General features: G+C 42.1%; 1 protein-coding gene across 7 annotated transcripts in view; it reads left to right on the top strand.

Moving 5' to 3' along the window:
• Positions 1–23,045, top strand: part of SRPK2 (SRSF protein kinase 2) — an 88,242-nt gene that overhangs the window by 36,454 nt on the left and 28,743 nt on the right. For all 7 annotated transcript variants that reach the window (XM_028747456.2, XM_028747458.2, XM_077935780.1 and 4 more), the window contains exon 3: positions 19,494–19,648. In XM_028747456.2, the coding sequence (XP_028603289.1) occupies positions 19,494–19,648 (155 nt within the window). The remainder of the gene's footprint in view (positions 1–19,493; positions 19,649–23,045) is intronic.

The raw sequence follows: 23,045 nt of genomic DNA, 5'->3' as shown, positions 1-23,045 counted from the left end.
TTTTTTTTAAAAAAACAAAGCACATATAGGCCCAATTCACATATCTTGTTAAAATTGTGTCCATACTGCTATTCCCAAGTGGGTGGAAACCTACAAATCAGTGCTTGTGGTTCATTTATCTCCAAATTAACTATGAAAAGAAGTGGCATTTGATAGTTCACATGTGTGAAACCAACACTCGGGTTTTCTGCACTCTGGGAAAAGATATGCTTGCTTGTTCACAGTAAGCCAGAGTGACTTACCTGTGCTGTGCAAATCAGGCCCTGATGTGATTTATTTTGAACAAATTGATACTATCTTAATTGGAATATTTGGTAATAGTTCAAGAAATGCAGACAAATAGCATACACATCTCTAACGTGTTCTAAATTTTAACAACAAAAAGAGAACACATGAATTTTAGCGTGTACCCAAAGCGGTAATGTAAATGCATGCTTCATAGGGATAGTCATCTGAAATTGCCTGGTTTTACTGAGATTGTGTCCATTATGTTACCTTTATAAAGCAACACATTTTTTAGAAATGGATTTTTTTCTGTGGAATATAGTGTTGGGAAAATTTCCATCTTGAAAAATGTTCTGCCCAATATCACTGCACACATGGTTGCCACTTTGCAAGCTTTCACATTTAGGCTGCGTTTCTATGCGTACTTTCCTTGAATTAAACTCCATGAAACACACTTGGATTTTCTTCTGAGTGAACATGCATAGGATTATGCTATTAGTTATGCCGTAAAGGGAAAGGGACCTAGTAGAGTAATGATAAGAAGAGCATTGGATTTGGAAGGCTTCAAATTTGTTAGAGTTGAAGATCGTAGTGCTGGAAAGCAACTAATACGTGTCATCCAAAATGTTGATAAACACTCTGACAGCACCTATGTTCCTAGAGAAAATGACTCATCAGGATTGGCTCTCTAAGAGTCCCTTCTCCATCTATCTATCTATCTATCTATCTATCTATCTATCTATCTATCTATTTATTTTGAAAGCCATGTTTACGCTTATACTCTAGTGTTTAACTTGCATGATACTCTTTGCTTCATTTGATCACGCTATATTCTGGTTTTAAAACTGGGCTTGATCTGTTTGTCAATAATCGGTTTTGCTTCCTTGTTTTGCATCAGCTTTTTGTTTGGTTGATAGACTTAGTGAAATGAATTATATATTTTTTTTAAAAATTGAAAATACAGACCTTTGGACTCTTGCCTGCCAGCCATTCTATAAAAGGTGTCCACAAAAGATGATTAATACCTTAGCGAGAATTGATTTAGTTGAGATTCCTGCATTGCATGGGGTTGGACTAGATGACCCTCGGGATCCCTTCTATGATTATATGAAATAGAAGATGAATGCTTTAGATAATGGGGTGGGTGGGTGTCCAATATGTTTCTGTATTTGGGGTTATTGTGGTGGAGTTTTCTTTTGGCATTTCTGTTGGAAGTTAGTAGTAAATTATCCCTGCAAATAAGTACAGACTTCCCAGCTCCCCCAAAACTTTACCAGTTGGCATTCATGCATGTACCTAAATATGGCAAGACACCTTGAGCAGTGATCTGGAAAACGCTTGCAGTTACTCACTCGCCCCCAGGGAGTAGCACAGCTAGAAGCAGCCTTAATGTCGTCCTCTCTATGCAAATAGATTATGATGTTGGCTCCCTGAAGAATGCACCCATCGTAGATCTGCCTCCTCCAAACATAGTGAAGAGGATTTCTGGCTCTTAATGTGGCTTGTGGCTTGTTGCTCTCCCAGGGCGGGAAAGAGTGAACCAGCGTGGTGTAGTGCTTTGAGTGGGAAAGAGTTATGTACAATACTGTGAGCTCCTTGGAGGAAAGTTAGAATATAAATGTAATTGACTGACTGACTGCCCTGGGAGAAAACATCTAAGTAGCATGCAACTTCCTCTTCCTGATATTGCTACGACCTTACTGTTGCTGGGACCATTGCCTGCCTCTGCATTGCTGTTACTTCCCCCCACTGTTTCTTATCAGAAAAGTATGATAAAAAGGTAAGGGATGGATGATGGCTGCAGTAGGAGGCTGTAGAGAAAGGAGAGTATGAAGAACAGGGAATGTGAATTGCCTGCACCAAGGGAGCATTCAGTTTGTTTTCCCTTCCCAAGATATTCAGAATTCCAAATTATTGCTGAATCAAACAGAAAAATAGGCTGAGTAGGGATTTGCACCTGGATCTCGCAGATAAAAAACCAAATAGGGACCACTACACTATGCTGGGTCACAGAGTGCTTTAATGTTGTGCTACAAAACTAATTGGTGGTTCAGAGCTGAAAAAATACTCAGACCAATACTCAAAATGAGCAAAAAGGTGTGGATTTCATGGTGCAGGATGGGCTATAACTACAGTACATATAAATGAATAATAATAAAAAGGAGTTTGAGAGAGAGTACTTTTTCTCTGCTATATACATTTACTTACTGTCAGTGTTCCCTATATGTTCCATATTTCCCCCCTTTGGAAGTAATTGATCTTTTAGAGCAAATGAGATGCTTTCTTTCTTTGCTGCTTCTACAACTCAAGTGATTGCCCCATCTTGGGACTCGAGTTAAGAAAGAGGTAATAAAAATGATGCTAAAAGTGTAAAACAGGATGTGAAGCAAAAGAACTCTGAGGCAGTTACTTCAAGATGCACTGTCCGTGGTCCAGTGTCCATGTGATCTTATTAGTATCTAGAGCTCCACTGTTGAACCTTGTGTTGCAGGAGCTGTAGAGTTGTACCTGCTGACCATTCTCCAACATGGAAGCAAATGGAGCAGCTTTTCTTATGCAGAGTTTCCTCTGCATTTAGGAGCTCCTGTGTGGTATGCAAGTGCATGCACCAGAATTACTGGTTGGGGATATGCTTTTGAAACCAAGAAGGCATTTCATACCCTACTTCTACAGTAAATTGTCTTTTGAGTAAATATAAGTAAAGGTAAAGGTACCCCTGCCCGTACGGGCCAGTCTTGACAGACTCTAGGGTTGTGCGCCCATCTCACTCAAGAGGCGGGGGCCAGCGCTGTCCGGAGACACTTCCGGGTCATGTGGCCAGCGTGACATCGCTGCTCTGGCGAGCCAGCGCAGCACACGGAACGCCATTTACCTTCCCGCTAGTAAGCGGTCCCTATTTATCTACTTGCACCCGGGGGTGCTTTCGAACTGCTAGGTTGGCAGGCGCTGGGACCGAACAACGGGAGCGCACCCTGCCGCGGGGATTCGAACCGCCGACCTTTCGATCGGCAAGCCCTAGGCGCTGAGGCTTTTACCCACAGCGCCACCCGCGTCCCTATTGGGTAAATATACATAATCTTTAATCCTGTAGCAGTAGGCATAATTTAGTTACACTATATATTTGGGAAGTGTGGTATAGGTGTATGAATATAACTGTGGTGGTAAGGATGCAAATGCTCCCAGAGATTTTGGTGGTTTTCATATGTACAGATCGCATTGCCAAATAAGCAGCTTTCAAAACTGAGCAGCACTCGCTTTGCAGGCTGCTGTGGGCACCCCAACTGGTTAAACTGCCAGTAGTCCCAGCCTCATCTCTCTTGCTCGATTCATTTGTGGCTTGAAAGAGCAAAATACATTTTTAGAAAATAATGCCCTGTTATTTTTTTCCTTTACATTTCTACATGATTTAGCCTACCTTACTTTCATTACTCCCTTGGCCAGTAAAGCGAGATGAGCACCGCAACCCCAGAGTCGTCCGCGACTGGACCTAATGGTCAGGGGTCCCTTTACCTTTACTTTCATTACTTTGACTGGATGACCCTTGGGGTCCCTTCCAGCTCTACTTTCCTTGATTCCCCCCCCCCCAGCCCCCAATTTCCCCCCTCAGCATTTATAGTAGAAGATAAATTCAGCTTTTCAAAACAGCTTTCTATCTTCATGTGTTTTTATTTCCACTTTGTTTTCGGTGGCTTTTTACTACTACTTATTTGTGTGTTTTGTATTATTATCAGCGCTGAAGAAAATATTTACTTTAGACATACAGCTATCTTCTTGTTTTTTATTTATCCTTTTCAAAATGGCCAAATTAACATAACTTTTTGTTCCTTTCTGACTTTCTGCTCTGTTTAATGCTAACATTGAAGCTTCTGTGAAGATTTTGATGAATGAAAAGGGGTAATTAGTATCTCTGAACCCAAATTCAGAATCTGCAGAATCTCTTCATTGTACTTCCATGAAAAGGAGTGGGGTGCGGCACATTCACACATAAAGCCTTAAAAATATAGGGATTCACCTCCTTGGAACAAGTGATATGAACATATCCTTATTTGAAGTGTTTCCAATCAATTAAATATGCAGATATAAGCAGTATGGTGTGTATATTCAAAATAAAAATTTACATGGAAAATACTAAAGTTTTGGTGATTAACGGTGTAATCCTATGCACATTTGTTTGTGAATAAGTTGTATTGAACTTAGTCGGACGTCTGAGTAAATCTGCATAAGATTGGACTCCCCATGTAATTCTACCCTCAGGAGCATAATTTCATGCCATCTTTCCCTCCAATTTAGGTGGAGAAAGTTTCCCAAGTGTGAGAAATTGAAGCAATGTCTTTCACTCCTTTCTCCCTCCTGAGACCTAACTGTTCCATGAGTACTTAGCACTCCAAAACTCCAAAACCCTGAGCCAGAGCACACCTGCTAAGGACTAGGAGTAACACTGCAACATTTTGTTGTGGGTTCCCACTTGTCTATACATAAAAGGCAGTTCCTGTTCAAAAACTCCTGTTCTCCTTGGTATTTGAACAGCCAGACTTAAAGGGTTGCATGACGTAATAAACTTAGATTTTCTGTAAGCATTTAAGACTCCCTAAAATGAAAATAGTTCATGTACAGTGGTACCTCGGGTTATATACACTTCAGGTTACATACGCTTCAGGTTACAGACTCCGCTAACCCAGAAATAATACCTCGGGTTAAGAACTTTGCTACAGGATGAGAACAGAAATCGTGCTCCGGCGGTGCGGCAGCAGCAGGAGGCCCAATTGGGTAAAGTGGTGCTTCAGGTTAAGAACAGTTTCAGGTTAAGAACGGACCTCCGGAACAAATTAAGTACTTAACCCGAGGTACCACTGTAATCAGTTGGCATATAAGTTAACAATTATTTCCAAAATGATATTTTAAAAGAAGTGGACATTTAAGCAGGGTCTTCAGCAATTGTGTCTACACCCTCAGCTTCTATTAATAGTATTCATGAGAATCCACAATGTGAGGTGGATTCTGAGCATTTTGCTCATTGCTCTTTCCTTCTGTGAAGGAGAAATTACACAGATGATTCTCCCATTATTATCACAGTCATTTCCCTGGTACATTTATTCTTGAGCAGCTGCTGAGTAAGTGATGTTTTCACAGTTGCTTATGGATGCAGCAATTACTGAACCAGGACTAGTACTAATACTTGCCGCATATTGTCATATGTAGGGATTGGCATTGATGGTCTTCTTCCTGGCCTCGTGTGCTAGTCCCACAGTTGAGTTCTGCTTGTAGTAATTTGTATGTGTGTATGCACTGACTGGCTTTGATAACTTTTATGTTGCTGCTATCAGTTACTTGTAGTGTTTAAGGTGCTCATTTTACGTTGACAAATATCAAATGCCTTGTTGGCCTAAAGGGAAACAATACGAGAATTAGAAGTTGTGGTGTTGGTTGGCATTATATTCAATTTAAAAGGCAGTCATTTTCAAAGTGTCATGTGGATCTTCTTAAGGCAGCATGGCCTGTCTATCACGGTTCTCAGTTGATCAGCTTAGAATTCTTACCTCAGGGCCAGACTAGAAATAAATAAATGACGCAGGATATTGATCCGCAGTCTCTCCCATAATAGCAGCTACATGAACTGGGGTTGGGAGATATCTTGACTGGGGCTGAAGGAAGGTTTTTGACCTCTTCAGAGGAGCCGACTTGGGTGCCCGGTGTGCATGACGTCATGATGTCACATTGCGTTGTGATGTTAAATGCACACCCCCCCCCCCCAGCCTCAGAACCCAACTTCTGGTACCACTGGAAGTCAGTTTCCAAGGTCTTGGACAGCATTTCCAATGCTTTGTGAGACCTCGGACAGCATCTCTGAGGCCTCGGAGATGCTGTCTGAGGCCTTGAGAGACCTTGGAAATTGCATTGGGTGCCCTGCAGTGTGGGGGCTGAGCACCCAGAACAATTTTTGTGGGTGCTCAGGCACCCAGAGCCTCCTATAGTTTGAGCCCCTGGACCTCTTCCTGTCCCATGTTCCAAATTTAAATCTCTCCTCAGTTGCTGTTTACTTGCTTATTGAGGAAAAGAGATAATCCAAGGGGGGCCACTTTCACTTTCACTTAAGACACGGTAGAAACGCTGCGGGGTGCTACCTAAAGTGCCGCAATGAGAAATCCTGATTTGTATTGAATGCACAGAAGTTCATTGGAAAGAGAGCCTCAGTTTCTCATACATGTATAAACTCTTGCGTATCATAGAGGAGGGAGAAAGGTTGTTTTCTGCTGCACCAGAGAAGCGGACACGGAGCAATGGATCCAAACTACAAGAAGGAAGATTCCACCTAAACATTAGGAAGAACTTCCTGACAGTAAGAGCTGTTCGACAGTGGAATTTGCTGCCAAGGAGTGTGGTGGAGTCTCCGTCTTTGGAGGTCTTTAAGCAGAGGCTTGACAACCATATGTCAGGAGTGCTCTGATGGTGTTTCCTGCTTGGCAGGGGGTTGTACTCGATGGCCCTTGTGGTCTCTTCCAACTCTATGATTCTATGATTCTATGATCTGGCAATGGCTAGGGGACAACTGAACAGTATCTTTGGTTCCTTAATATTTGCCTTGATTGGGTTCAGGGGCATAGGAAGGGGGGTGCAGGGGGTTCTGCCTCGGGTGTCATCCTTGGGGGTGTGTGACAAAATGGCACCCTGTGGGGGTCGGCACTTACCGCAGGGCCTAGCCTGCAGCGCACCCGAGCCACGTATCTCTCCTGGGAGTTCTGTGGTGGCTTGGGACCCCGCGCTGCCTGAAACGTGCAGCATGGGGCGCAGCATGGGGCTTGCATCTGCCAGAGGACTCCATGGGCAGCTCACCACGCTGCCACCCCGGGCAGATCGCCCCACCCCCATGGGTGGCTCGTCCTGCACCTGCCACTCTGGGTGCCGGAGCAGCTAGCCTCGCCCCTGATTGGGTTAGGCAGAATACTCTGTCATTACTTCTAAAGAGGTGCACTGTAGAAGGCGGCCTGTCTCATCTTCTTGATTGAGTACTGGGGTCAATGAAGCAACTACTTATTTTTCTAATAGCTTTGCTTTCGTAGGAGTCTTTCCTCCAGCACTTCATGCTATGCATTCGTGTGTCCTGACTTCTTCTTTTTCGTTTTTTCTATTTAATTGCTTGCCATGTAGCTGGGGGATGAAAATGAACAATGACAGCTCAGTTGTCTTCTTCTGCTTTAAAGTCAGTGTTCACTTTAAATTTTGCAGCTGAACGCTTAATAAAAGGCTTCCTGTGTAGTATATAGGGAGCAAATATTTTGAGATGCCTCACTTAAAAATACTTAGAAACTAAGGGTCAATTCCTCAGTACTCTAATAAAGTATTTCAAAGGGGTGTGTACACACTACCTTCATACTTGATAGCTGGCTCCTTTATCATGTACTCCAGGATCCAAATACAGTGGTACCCCGGGTTACAGATGCTTCAGGTTACAGACTCCGCCAACCCAGAAATAGTACCTCGGGTTAAGAACTTTGCTTCAGGATGAGAACAGAAATCGTGTGGCGGCAGTGCAGCAGCAGCAGGAGGCCCCATTAGCTAAAGTGGTGCTTCAGGTTAAGAACAGTTTCAGGTTAAGAATGGACCTCCAGAACGATTTAAGTTCTTAACCCGAGGTACCACTGTACAGAATAAAAAGTGAAGTGAACTTACTTTAATTTGATAGAAGCTTCAAACAGCTGCTTCCTGGTTTGGGGAGGCCTGATGTGAGACAGCTTTAAGAACACCTGCATTAAAGTGTTATAGTTTGAAGACCTTCCATATTGTAAACCCAAGAGCAAGGACTGTCTGGTTTGTAATGATCTGCATGCCATTCTGGGAGCCCTTCTTTGTGGAAGAAAAAATGAACAAATCTGATTAGCTTGGTTGGTTAGACATTGGTACTGCTAATGCCAAGGTCACAGGTTTGATTCCTGTCTGGGTGCATATTCCTGCGTGGCAGGGGTTGGACTAGATGATGCACGGGGTCCCTTCCAACATAGACTCATAGTCTATGAAATAAGTACAGATTTCTGAATTAGCACAATTACAATGAGCTCATTTTCCAAACTCAAATGAAATAGCACAAATGGAGAATGGAAGGAGGAAACAAGCAAACTCAGGTATGAGATATAGAGCACTAAAATAAATATAGCTGCTTAGAATTGTGGCTGTTAAATCTGTGTGAAAGCAAGTCACCAGCTTTGACTGTTTCAATTAAAAGAGCAAAGTAATTGTTCATTAGAGGGAGGGTTTGATGGGCACATGAAAACAGTTGAGAAATGAAAGTAGGTTGGCCATGCTCGATATTGATCAAGGTCGAATAGCTATTTACAGTTATGATATAACTTTTGTTTCTGCAAGCTACATTTAAACCTCTCATCAAGGAAACTGCTTAATTTTGAGGGACTAGGAAGTAGTGATTGTAAAATAAAATATAATCAAGATGTTCAGAGGTCAGTTCGTATGAGTTGTCTTGGTTGGCTGATTTCCAAGACCTTTTACTGAAATGTTTTATTTGTTTATTGAATTTATTTATTGCATCTTTAGACTGCCTTTCTTTCCATGGAATACCAGGGCAGTGTAGAAAATATATAAAAACAATCCTCTGTATCCCAAGACACATACAACACAATTTAAACCCTGCTTGCAATGCCTGGATAAAGAAGATGTGTCTTTAGATGATGCTAGAAAGTCAGTACAGTCATACCTTGGGTTGAAGTAGCTTCGGGATAAGTATTTTCGGGTTCCGCGATCCGGCGACCCGGAAGTAACGGAGCGTGTTACTTCCGGGTATCGCCACTCGCACATGCGCAGATGGTCAAAATGATGTCATGCGCAGAGGCAGCGATTGCGACCCGCGTACGCACAGATGCGGGTTGCGTTTGGTTCTGGATGTGAACGGGGCTCCGGAACGGATCCCGTTCGCATCCAGAGGTACCACTGTAAAGTTGGATTCAGCTGTACTTTCATGTTGCAGTCCTTGTGATCTTACAATGTTAGCATTGCTACGCTTAGACAACAGTGCAGTGAAAACAATTAATGGGCTTTCATTGTGCCACTCAAGGCACAATTTTTCCAAAGGTCAGAAATGTTGGCTATAAAAACAAATGTGCATTTTTTTGCTTAGTGCTCAAACATTCACCCTTGAAATTTTCTGTGCACATTGTAAGTTCTTAGGAGAGGGTTTACAGAAAAGTAAATTATAAATTATTATGAAACATAACAGCATCCTGACATCCTAGGGCAGATGAGCTGACATAAATTTAGGGTTGGCATTTTAATTTGGAACTTTCTAAACCAACTCTAACCAGCTGTAAATGTAGCAAATATACTGCATTTAATAGTTCTGTACCAGAGTGTGATTGATTTTTTTTATTTTATTTGCTCATTATATTCCGCTCACCGTAAAGGCAGTGAATCACTGTCCAACGTAGTGCAGGGTTGTTCCCTCTGGAGCTTATCAGTGCTGTGTTTGAATTGTCTTGAGGGCTTTCTATGGTGCAACACAGACCTGCTCTCGGTACCTGACATCCCAGGAGCTGTGTTTGATTGGAATATTGTCTATTGTAAGCTGTGTTGTGATGTTTTTGTTTTTGAGGAGTTACGTGAGTTGGGGTAGCTGACGCCATTAACCAAATGGGACAAAAATATGAAACTTAATTGATTAAAAATAAATTAATCAGCTGCAAAGGGGTTTTCCCAGTACTTCTGCAGGATGTTTAAGATTGGGCAAGCTCCTCTAGGAGAAGGGAGTTCAGTAGTTATGGAGTGGCTACTGGGAATGCCTTCTTTGTGCTTTTGCCTATATTGGCTTAAGGCACATTGAAGTTCAGATGTCATTTCCCACTGTCGTTACTGTGTATTTGGTCTATCCTTGGGTTGGGGTCTAGGATGGTGGTGTCGGATAGAGTCTGGGGCACCCACATTTTTAGGAGAGTTGTTAGGTCTTGAAGAGAATCAACCAAGTAAGAGTGGGCGGGGCAGAAGACAGTTGAGCAGAATCATGGAGAGCTCCCTGTAGGCCCAAACTCACCAGGAGTGAATTGTTGCCCTGGCAGCATGGTTCAGTCTTATGAGAGCTAGCTGACCTGATGCCCTATGTTCTCTAAGGAGCTATGTCTTGTTTTAACAGGCCGTTGCCCAACTTTGCAGTTGCTGGCTTCTATGGCTTGAGGATGAGTGCTGCCTAGATGCAATGCCTTCTGAGCTAGAGGAGTCGAGGAAGGGCACACCTTTTGGCCTGGATAGTCTGGGCATATGGCTCTCCAGGCACTGCCTCCTTTTTCTCTGAGCTGGATTGTGGCCCAAGAAAACAACACTATGATGAGCAATATAAGAACCGATGGTGTTCCAGATAGACTTGCTCAGGTCATTGTTACCAAGACAGCAATTGAAAGCCAATGCAGTCATGTAACATGCATATATGTGTGCCAAGATAGCTATCCCTTAATGTTTGACATGTTTGTGTAAAAACCTTAAATAAAATGTTCAAAGGTGCATGCGGGGGCAGGGATACTCACCCCAGTAGCAGGTAGTTGTTAACATTCTGCACCGGTCACATTTTACAAAGCTTTGGAAAACAGTCCTATGTACTGTGAACCAGGGTAGTCAAGAATCAAGGTTTAGAATCCATTAATAGCAATTGCTAGATAGGCCTTCATGCTAGAAAGTACTGTTGAGAAATAATGTTAATGCGCTGATAAGCTGGCTCCCAATAGTTTTTAACTTATTGTATCTCCTGTGACATTCTGGAATGTATGGGTTATCATCCCAAGCCTGGATAGGAGGCTGGTGTGTAGAAAAGAAGAAAAACTGTTTTGTTTGTTTGTTTGAGAGAATTCACAAGCCACCTTTCAGCAGAAACCTCCAGGGTGGTCTGCAGGTTCAATAATGAGAGTTCGATTCATTCCTACAGTTTTCTAGCTGACTTTTAATGAAGCATACTATAACATTCTCTACCTGCAGAATGCACCTGTGTTGCTTCTAATCCAACATATTCCTTAAAATCTGTCCTGGAGCTGAGGACCTGAAATGGCTTGGGCAGGCCATAGGATGAGCATCAGTTTGCTACCATATGTCCTTGTCTACACAAATATTCTGCTTCAAATGTATACCCAAGGAATGTGTGTTAAGTATTAAAACCAAGAATTATGATGTGCCATGTCAAAACCTAGATTTTCCAAGACACTATTTTATTTATTTATTAAGTTTATATCCTCCCACTCCCCCCCAAAAAGCCCAGGGAGATGATGAATCAGAGTTTAAAGTAATTAAATATTCATTTTATTACAAAATCCACATATTAGATACATGCACAGCAATCACATCGGACTGATAATTGCTTCACTAAATCTATAGAAGGAGGCGATGGAAAGGACTGAGACAGAGCAGCAGGTGAAGAAAGGAGATGGGAAATTAATGTTAAGCAAGAAAATCTGAAGGCAGTGGGCACCAGATACACATATGGAGAGCTGACTCAGGTTAGAGAAAGAAGCCAAATATAAATGACACTGCCTGGGGCAGTGTTTGTGACATGCTTGCCTGGAGAGTTAGAAAGTGACAGGAGGCCCAAGTGGCAACATGATCTATTTCTGGGTTCTGCTTAGATCTTGAGATCTTCCTTCGCGCTGGGGCACTGTAGTTGCTTGGGTTGTTCCTTATGACTTCTCAAAGGTCTAGGCACCCTTAGATTACAAAGTGTAGCATGCTGTCAAGAAATATCAAGGAAAATACTGTGATGGAGAAACGGGGCTAGGCAAATCCTTCCCTTGAGCTCCATAACGTTTGGAACGTTCCTTGGGAGAAAGTCATGGAGGTTGAACAAAAGCACTGGTCGGATACAAGGTCCCTCAGAGACCTTGGACAACAGAATACAAAAATAATAAAGATGGAGGGGTGGGAAAACCAAGGAAAATGAATGTCACCCGCAACAGACTAGAATAAAATAGAACCTTTGTTCTTGCATGAGGATTCCTCTTAAAGCTTCAGTTAACAGGAGGGGGCTTTTTCCTAAGACTAAAGAGGAGAAAGATATTGATAGCCTTTTTCTACCACACCTAAAGCAAGCAGTGAATGCTCAAATGCGATTGGGACGCCAAAGGGTTTTCGTGCACATCCTTTTAGGTGTGAGTCCTAACCTTAATGGATGTTCATGCATTTATTGTATTAGCGGTATTCTACGGTTGGGTTGCTCAGTGTTTCCTGTACGGTTCCTCTTAAGGGCTGTAAATCAACAGGTATGTCCTCAGGCTGAATTGATTGGAATCAGTTAGAGAGTAGGGTGTGTACACACTCCAGAGGTCTCAGGCCTGCTGACTAGAGGGTAGGAACACTACCCTTGTCCATGTTAATTATATGGGAGGTTGAGAAATTCAATCCAGTTTGCATTTAAAGGTGAATCAGACTTTACAAAACAGTATGTGAACTGAAACAAGGACACCACAGTCCCATATATTGCTCTTCCTCTCCTTTTTATGCTCACAACAACCCTGTGAGATAGGTTATGCTGAGATTGCTCTACTGGTCACTCAGTGAGCTTCATAGCTGAGTGGCGATCTGAACCCTGGTATTCCAGGCCCTAGTTCAGCACCACACTGGCTCTCTGCCCATGAATAATTTTACCCTTGACATCCACAAAACAAAGGAAGCCATGTAAATCCATGCAAAACCCCCCTATGGTCTGATTTTCTTATGATCCAACACAGCTTACTTGCTTTTGTGTCCTTAAGAATACAAAGTTTAGGCATTCAGGATTGAGTTCCTAAAATGGACTGATGATCTGTTACATCAAGATGGCATTTTTATTTTTTTGATGATTCTGTTATCTCCAGCCACAGGGTATTGCTACTAGGCTTCTGTCAACCTTACTTTTTACCTTGTTCTCCACATAAAATTTAATTCCTAGCTTTGCTACTATAAAATACCTCCGTCTTTCTCTTTGTTTTTGTTCTCTTTCTTACAGGGAACCTGAGTTCTTTGGTTAAGGCTAGAGACAGATCTGTCAAACTGCTGGATTTTATAATTTCAGCAATTTATTTCTTTACTGAATTTATATCCTACTGTTCCTCCCAAAGGAGCCCGTGTGGGATCAGCTGTTTTTTCTTCTTTGTCCCATCAGTCCCAGGTGCAACTTGAAACCTGCATGACACCCACTAGGTTCTCTCTCCTCCTACATACATGGCACACTATAATTGTGATTAAATGCAGCTTTTTTCACCCAGCCAATTTTTCTCAGTGCTGCTTTTGCATGCTATTAATTGTAGTGTAGGTGCTGTTTGATTATTGGCTGAGCCAGTGCAGCTGGGGTGTGGGTGTGGTCCAGACCTTGCCCTAGGTGGTGGGATCACCCTAAAGGGTTCATTGCTTTAGGTCAACACTTCATGGAGTCACAGGGCAGGGGCTCACCCCCCCCCCGAGTCAGGATGTAGAATTGTAGGCAGGGGAGACAGGTCTCTGACTCTCACCTGGGATGAGTTTGGTTTGGTTTGGTTTGGTTTGCATATAGGAGTAAAGGTAAAGGTACCCCTGCCCATACGGGCCAGTCTTGACAGACTTGACAGGGTTGTGCGCCCATCTTACTCAAGAGGCCGGGGGCCAGCGCTGTCCGGAGACACTTCCGGGTCACGTGGCCAGCATGACATCGCTGCTCTGGCAAGCCAGAGCCGCACATGGAAACGCCGTTTACCTTCCCACTAGTAAGCGGTCCCTATTTATCTACTTGCACCCGGGGGTGCTTTCGAACTACTAGGTTGGCAGGCGCTGGGACCGAACAACGGGAGCGCACCTCGCCGCAGGGATTCGAACCGCCGACCTTTCGATCGGCAAGCCTAGGCGCTGAGGCATTTACCCACAGCGCCACCCACGTCCCTTTGCGTATAGGAGTAGTGTAATGCATTCTGTTGTCATGATTGGACCATTATCTGGTGAGGCTTGGACTGTTCAGAATCCATATGTCTTTGAGGAGTATTTCCCATTCCAAGGGAAATCTGTGTAGCTTGCCTCCCACTAGGCTTGTCGAAGGAAGCGGGGCTGTGCACAAGTCAGTTGTTGAAAGAGCATTGAAACAGCATTGCACCTCTGGGGTTCTTGTGATACTAATAAGTAAAGCAACTGGAGGAGCAGTAGCTATCTGGCCTATTAGGGGCACAAAAGGAAGGGACCTTTTATTTTATTCTTTTCACCTAGCATCTTTGAGGGTTTAACTAAAGGATCCTTAAGCAACTACTTGCCTGTTTATGCTGTCCAAAATGGAACAGGCATGTTGGGAAGGGGGCACTCTAATCTGAACCAGGAGAGCATCCTAGCCAAAATACCTACACAAACATTACAGGAGCAATGTAGCAGAATGCTAGCCAGTGTAGGAACATGTAAACAGCAGCCAATAATAATTTTATCTCTTTGAAAGTAAGCTTTGGCAAAATAACAGTTAGCTGTAGCACTTTGAATGAAGTAAAGATGCTCATCTTGTCGCTAGAGAAGGGGGAGAGGTTGAGTAGATTTACAGATTTAGCTAGTTTTTTTCCTTTTTCCTTTTAGTGACCATCTCAGCAGGGTCAAGCGGAAAGCCAGTTCATGTTTGGAAGTATACAATTCCTTCTTTCTGCTTGGGAGCAAAAGGAAATATTTCAATCCTTTGAAGTATGCAACATGTTATTATTATACTCACACATTCTTGTTCCATAAATTCTCCCAAATGCCCCTGGAACTAAAAAGTTCATTATTAAGATCAGAACAAACTGTTTATCGGCAACAAGTAGAACACATTGGCAAATTTAATGTAAAGATAAGTATGCCCTGCATTTGGGTATCAGACTAATATACAAGGGTTTTAATTAAGCTGAAGTAGGTATTTGAGGATGCAAGAAGATCCAAGATTATGGACAAAGTGAGCAAGCATTTAACCAAAACTAATTAGAGCATTTTTTGTTGTTGGTGTTTTTCTGTTAATCACAAGAATAGCTGGAGGGGGGAGTTTTTAATGTTTGTAAACAGTGATAATAGTGTGGGAGTATTATAATTAAAGCCCACTAAAAGGCTGAAGTATTAAGTGCAGCTTAACACTAATGCAATGTAGTGAAGAATTAATTCTGAAGAAAGTAGTCACTGTAAAGTAAAATTGAAAAGTAAAACTGAAAAACCAAGGAAAAAGGTTATTTTCACCCATAATGGTTACTAATACAAAGTGGCAAGCTCTAAAGATGTCCACCTATATGAGCAGTGAAAATCAGCTTGTACAGCAGAACTTGCTATTTCTCTTCTTCCTCCTTCGGTCCATTGTGCATGCCCTTATCCCCAAAGCAGTTTTTTGAGTCCCCTGGGCTGTAGGTAGAGGAGGGAAAAGGAAGGGAAAGTGCCATTGCGCTAGCAAGTGCCTGCATATGCTATGCTGGATGTCACCCAGTGAAACTGAATTACATTGTCCTGTTTGCTCCTTAAAACATCCATTTATGAGATGGTTGCCTGCAGTGTCGTGACATTTCTCCTGCAGACATGTACTTATGCTTGCAATGTGTGCTTTGGTTTTGAAATGTAGTTTAGATTCAATTTCCCTAGAGAATAAGGCTTTCCCTAGTCTATTTTAATGCAATTCAGATTCCAGCACATATTTACACTACCTGATGTGTTTGTTTGTTTGTGTGCGTCTGTCTGGACTGGTGGAAAAAATCATTACATTTTAAAATGTTTTTAATATTGTGTTTTAATGTTGTAACCCATCCTGATGATAATGGTCAAAAATCCTGTAACATGTCAATTTTTTGATTTAGAGTTTGATGATAACAAAATACATGGGAACTACAGAAAAGTCCTTTATCTTTCAAGACCCAAAATTCCAGAGCTTTCATTTTTAACTTTGCCTGGTAAAGTTTTTCTGAACAGACACACTTAAAGCCATTTTTCTCCTTACATAGAGTTGTCTTTGGCAGTTGGTGATGGGAATAGAAATCTGAGCCAGTTGCCATAGGAACAATGGAGTATAGCAGGCAATATTAATACGGTATTGCTATTTGGATATACTATTACTCCTGTTTTTGTGCACAGAAAAAAATTCACACCTCCTTAAAATACATGGAACAGCAACCTACTGAAATATATTAGCATTATTATGTAAAAAGCATTTTAAATATGGCATTATATATTCTTGTGAAAATTAAGTTTGTGTGGTTGTCTCCTGTGTTATGCAAGATTGGTTAAATCTGAAACTGAGTTTTTATTTATTGGTGGGTTGGGAAGAATTGTTGAGCTTTTTTTTCATGTAGTCATTTTGTTGGTTGGTGGGATTTTATGAATGGGTGTGTACATTATTAATGAGTTGATTGCTTCCATAATCTATGGGAAGTTGCTGCCATTGTGCTGTTTTGACTATATCTTCCTTCTAACAAACTGATCACTTCAGATCCTTCCTCAGGCATGAGATGCTGAGGTGGAGTGGAGTAGGTAGTTGAACGAAGAGAGATTTGCTCTGTACTCAGCTGTGATTTGCCCACAGTTGTGGCATCAATGAGAAAGAAAGGTGTTTCACACTAGTCTTCTCCAGGCCTATATAAGGAAGAACAGGCATAGGCAAACTCGGCCCTCTAGATGTTTTGGGACTACGACTCCCATCATCCCTAGCTAACAGGGCCAGTGGTCAGGGATGATGGGAACTGTAGTCTCAAAACATCTGGAGGGCCAAGTTTGCCTATGCCTGAGGAAGAACTTCCCCCCAAAAGAGTCTTCAACTATAGTTTGTCCCAAACTAGGAATGGAGTGAAGGCATCATTGGTAACATACGTGGCGTCAGTCAAAGGCTCCTTGTCATCTTGGTTTTGTGTGACATCTGAAACATAACTGGCCTGAGCATCAAGATTCCTTCTGTGCTTTCTACCCTCTGTCCAAATTTAAGAAGGAACCAAGTTGTGAATTTATTAGAAGGCTACAGTTGCAATTGAAATCATTCAAGCCCCATTGCAAATCAGGTTTAAGTTGCAGTATAAATTGCATTTTCAGCTGAATTTGAGGAAACCACTTGAAGCATCCTTTGGGTTGACCTATTTCAATTGCTTTTGCTTGATTTGCTCATTGCAAATAGCTGAAAGTCTGTAAATTTTGATAATAAACCTGATTTGTAGTGGGGGTTGAATAATTTCGATCGCAACTGTATACTAACATAGATTGTCTTTAATCCATTGTTATAATTGAAGAATAAGATTTTGATACTCTAATTCATTTGCAATGTGTTTATATTCTAACATGCTCCTCAACTCCTCATCAGGTTTGTCAGGCAAAACCATAGAATATGCTTTACTTTCTAAAATGTATAGTTAATTGTACAAAATAGCCTTCAGTACCACTCAACAAGTTTTGTTAGTGTTGCTTAATTGCTTTTTAAGGAGATCCTTGTTTTGAACATTATCTAAGAAAGCAAGTTTGACTTGGCTTTATCTTTTTCATCACAAAACTTACTGAAACTTACTGTATAAACAATACAGTGGTGCCTCGCAAGACGAAATTAATTCGTTCCGCAAGTTTTTTCTTCTTGCGAGTTTTTCGTCTTGCGAAGCACGGTTTCCCATAGGAATGCATTGAAAATCAATCAATGCGTTCCTATGGAAACCGCCTTCAGACCAGGTCTGGGGACAGTCTGTCCCCCGACCTCTTCTGAAGGCTGGGGGGGGGGGGGAGACAAGGGCTTTTCTTCCCACTCCCAGCATTTTAAAAAACCCCGGGACAGTGGAGACTTCTCCACTGTCCCGGGGCGATTTAAAAGCCCCCGGGAAGGCAGGCAGGGGGGAGCAAAGACTTTTGCCCCCCGTCGGCCTTCAGACTTTTGCCCCCCGCCGGCCTTCAGAAGAGGTCCAGGACCTTCAAAAGCCGTCCGGGATAGCGGGAAGCGCTTCCCTGCTATCCCGGACCGCTTTTAAAATGCTGGCGGTGGGGAGCAAAGCCTTTCGGCCCCCTCCGGCCTTCCTGGACCTCTTCTGAAGGCCGGAGGGGGGGGAAAGGCTTTGCTACCCACCGCCAGCATTTAAAAGAGGTCCCCGGAGATTTCCCTATGGGCTTTCTTCTTGCGAAGCAAGCCCATAGGGAAATTCGTCTTGCGAACCGCCTCCAAAACGGAAAACCCTTTCGTCTTGCGGGTTTTCCGTCTTGCGAGGCATTCGTCTTGCGGGGCACCACTGTATAGGAAATCTAACATGTTTTGCATATGGGGTGCAGTAGATCCATTTGAAAACATGACTTGCTGTAGATTTCTTCTCATATAAATATTTGGCTGATTTAATAAAGAATTCTGTATTTGAAACATTGCACAGAAATCTTGAGTTTACAAAAAAAATCTTGAGGGTTTTGTTTCTTTTTTGCTGCTGTCTTAAATATTTGGCTTATTTGATTTTCATTTTGCTGGATGAATCTCTTAATTTGCTAGCTTGGTATTATAAAAATCTGTGAAGGAAATCTATGAATTAGATCCTCTTTTAGATTTAAAAATCTGCTATGCTGATTTCTACATATTGTTAATGCCTTGTTCCTTTAACATACTCCTCAAAACTTTGTAAAAATGAAGATGGAACTCATTTTCAAAGGCCCATTTGTATCCTACTCTGGTGTTTGTAACGGACTTTTCTTGTACTTACACTACATTTTGCAATACAGTGGTGCCCCGCAAGACGAATGCCTCGCAAGACGGAAAACCCGCTAGACGAAAGGGTTTTCCGTTTTTGAGTTGCTTCGCAAGACGAATTCCCCTATGGGCTTGCTTCGCAAGACGAAACGTCTTGCTAGTCTTGCGATTCCCCCCCCGCTCCCCCCCCTTTTCTAAGCCGCTAATAGCCTTTTAGCAGCTAAGCCGCTAAGCCTTTAATAGCCGCTAAGCCGCTAAACCGCTAATAGCACTAATCCGCTAAGCCGCTAATAGGGTTGCTTCGCAAGACGAAAAAAACGCTAGACGAAGAGAATCGCGGAACAGATTCTTTTCGTCTTGCGAGGCACCACTGTATTCCTTAGCATTGTCAGTGCCATTGTTTGTAGCCAATATGCAGTAAAATAGTGGTGCTCACAGCCAGGTTATGTTAAATATATACTAGTTCTTGCTTTTTCTCATTCTGGTGGTTAGATGGATTTGGATTTTAAGAAGTTTCCAAATGCTGACTCTATTGAATTTAATAGGACTTACTTCTGAGTAGCCATGGTTAGGATTGCACTGTTAAATGGCAAGAAAGGAAATATAAAGTGCTCAGAGGGTAATTTTGGCAAGAGTATTATTTACTGAATTATGTACCATTTTGCATTTGTAGGCCAGAGCCTCAACAGAAAGTTCCCTCTGCACCCCCGCCACCACCCCCGCCACCTCCTCCTCCACCTTTGCCAGAGCCAGCCCCTCCAGAGCCAGAGGAGGAGATTCTGGGATCCGATGATGAAGAGCAAGAAGACCCTGCAGATTATTGCAAAGGTTAGTGCGTGTGAGCAAACTGCACAGCCTGAAGAGAGTTTATTATTTTTCCTGTCAACTCTTGTCTTTGCTAATGTTGGTCCAGCTCTGGGGATGTCTCCCATTCATCCAATTCACAAAGGCAGGAATTTCCAGCACTTGCCAGCTAAGAATACTGGTACATTCATGAGATGCTCTGGAAGAGTAATCTCTGCTTTTTCGATTTCTTTTGCTTCAAGAGCATTCAGTCGTCATATGAAGCATCACATTATTTTCAATACAGAGCTAAATTGCACAACAGCTCTTTATGACCTTTGGAGTGCCAGATTTAAAGAGACACTTTCAGGTTACCAATGTTGTTGTTTCCAAACGACTCATTCCCCGCACCCCCTGGTGCACAATCTGGTTCTTTGTGTGCTTTGTAGGAGCATAAATTCTACACATGAAGTAAGATACGAATGTGAAAAATGACTCTTTAGAACAGATAGCCAGAAATTAACATGGTGGGTAGTGTAAATAGAATGCCAGCACTTGAAGAAAACACAGTGGTATAAAGAAAGGCCCAGCGTAGATGTAAAAATTAAATTGAGATTGGAAACTGTGCCACAGGATTATGCACTCCCTACACTCTGTGTCTCCTCCCTTGTATGTGAATTCTTTGGCTCCCCCATTACCTGGGTTTAGTATTGTTTAATAAGCCCTTCACCAGCCTGGATTAAAATGAAGCCAGGGAACCCCAAAACTTTTATTAAGAATTTAGGAGTATTTATGGAATCATTTTCACTTGGATTGGCAATGGCAGCACATATTGGCAATCTAGGGAGTGTCAGGAATTTGTATATAAGGCATGGGGATACGGAGTGCTGCTGCTTGTCTGTACATCTGCAAGGTTTGGTGTTACGTGCTGCAGCAAAGCATATATAGTGAAGCAATCAGTGTAAGACGTCAGTTGTGTCATGTGTAATGCTAGGCCAAACCAAGAACAAACCTGATTCATGGTTAAGGAGAGAAAGCTTAATTTTGAAATGGGATTCAGATGACACTTTGTCCCGCTGCTTTCCCCCAGGAAAACCTGTGGTTTAGCACTGAATCGGAACAAACAACAACCAGGTTTTCCATGGATTGCTGTTTGTTCCAGTTTAGCACTAAAGAGCAGGTTTTATGGGGGGAAGCAGCGGGGTACAGGCCAAACTGCTCTGACCTCTGCTTAGAAAGCACAGGACAAAGCCAAACTTTGCTGTGCCATGCTGAGATAAAAGGACTGGGGGATAGCAAAGTGGCCGCAAGCTGTTCTCCAGGAGCCATCTTGTTTGTGTGGCCGTGGTAAGCCATAGTTCGGATTAGTTTACTTTAAATGTGATCCAGGCCGCTGTGATGTGTGGTCAATGTGTTACAACTGGGCTTCTGAAGTGTTTTTTCTTGGAGGTAGCTGCATCTAGTTCAAGAGTGGGAAACTAGATCCACCCACCTGTTAATCATAGTGGCATTAGGTGAAGTGTTTTCCTTTGCAAACTGGCTTGCTAAATGTTCTTCTACCCGCATGGCTTGGTTTAAAACTATGTTGGCAAAAGAAGTAGGATTCGCAGCCACTGCCAGTTGGCTGTGGCTTCACACCCCGCTTTTGGCAGCTTCAGTTGGGAGCTCCTGAGTGGAACTCATCCCAGCAGAGTTTTCTTCTTCTGCTAAATTTAAAGGCCAAATACAGTTTCTGTTTGCCAAGGAACAATGGGGAGCATACTTTAAGGTTCTTGATTGTTCCTTTATAGCCACATCTTTAATCTGCTCCACATCCAGTATCATAAATGATGTCTGGTGTGGGGCAGCAGGACCCTTTGCTGCGTCTAATCAGGCCTTCAGGCTAGAGGTTCCCCACCACTGATCTAGGTCCTTGATCTGTATATTGAAATCCTTGTACTTTTTCAGATTCTGTTCTTTCTCACAGTACCAGGCACTCTAAACCCTTAGTATGTAACAGTGTTCAATTTAGGCATTGTGCCAAATGTTGGTTTGAGGCTCCAAGAATACATTATTGTTCTTTGTCTCAGTTCCGTCCTACCAGAGTCCCTGGATGTGATCAGAAAGCACTCTTCCTTACTTTGCCTGACTGCTGGCAAAGTGGTGACATGTGTACTACCGTGCTATCATTGACTAGTCTACTCATGAGAGCAGACTAATTGTCTCCTGAAACACTTAGGGCAGCTGTCAGCATGTTCCTGTTTTTTTTTAGGCACTGGTCTCTGGAAAGTTTCTGCCCCTCTACCTTAATTTCTTTCAAAGCCCCTACAATTGTCACCTGAGCATTTTGTCCAAAAAAGTCACTTTCTTTCCAGTACCGCCTCTCCCCATTCAGATAGTGTAGCTGCACCCATTCATAGCTGAATGCTGGCAGAAACCTAACTTGTGTATCTATTCAGGCTAATAACAGATAGATGATCCTGTTGAACCTATTTAAAGTCGAATAGCATCAAGGTGAATTATTTTATCATCGCAATCCCATAGCTTATAAAAAACCTTTCTCATTAGATTTCCCTCCCTCTTAACTGTGGGAAAGAGCAGTGTTTGTAAAAGCAGATTGACATTGCCATGGAAAATTGCAGAGCAGGGTGGAGAAAAATCAAAGATTTTGGATTTTTTATTTTTAAATTGGATTTTTTTAAAAAAAATTATTTTGGAGGAAAAATCTTCCTAAAGATATTTTTCTATTTAAGTTACATTATAGTCCAAAGGCTATTCATCAGGAAATAAGGATTTGATTTAAGTTTTTCACCTGTGCTAAAACTCAGTCTGGTTGTTTGTTTTTAAACCGTTTAACCACATCAGTTAACAAACATGGATACATATGCTATAATGTTATTGTTTTAGTTAAACAAGTTGTGCAAATTGTTATTAAGGAAATGATTTTTTTTCCTCCTTCCAAAAAAGTACAGCAGAAAAGTTGTCCAAATATAAACAATAATTTAATAATTGTCTATGTATATCCAAATCAGTAATTTTTGGTACAACTGTAAAAACTACACTAAAAAATTATTATTCCAAAAATGAAACCTTCATCTGGTTGTAAATATTAAGATTATACCAGCAAGAATGAGTCTTTCTGTAAAAAAATGATTTAGATCAAGTCTTACTGACTAATGATTTAAATCAATTTGATTTAAATCAAATCACCCTGTTGCAGAGTAATGTTTTGGATTCCTAATCTTGGTTTCTAACTCTGAATTAGTGTCTTCTTGTGAGGACTCGCCTAAGCACCAGCTTGCACAGGAGATGGGTTCTGTGCAACTGGTTGTGTTGAAGCATGGAGTAGTGCTGGAGTTGTGGGGGCAAAAAGTTTATGGATGGCAACAACTGGCACTGAAGTGTGAATATGGCTCTCTGGTAAAGGGCCTGCATGCAGAAAATCCCAATCCGTGGCATTTAA

The sequence above is a fragment of the Podarcis muralis genome, chromosome 10 (genome assembly GCF_964188315.1).
Source record: "Podarcis muralis chromosome 10, rPodMur119.hap1.1, whole genome shotgun sequence".
In the NCBI taxonomy this organism is placed as follows: Eukaryota; Metazoa; Chordata; class Lepidosauria; order Squamata; family Lacertidae; genus Podarcis; species Podarcis muralis.
Note: the sequence above shows the minus strand (reverse complement) of the source record. Positions and strands in the feature narration are given on the sequence as shown.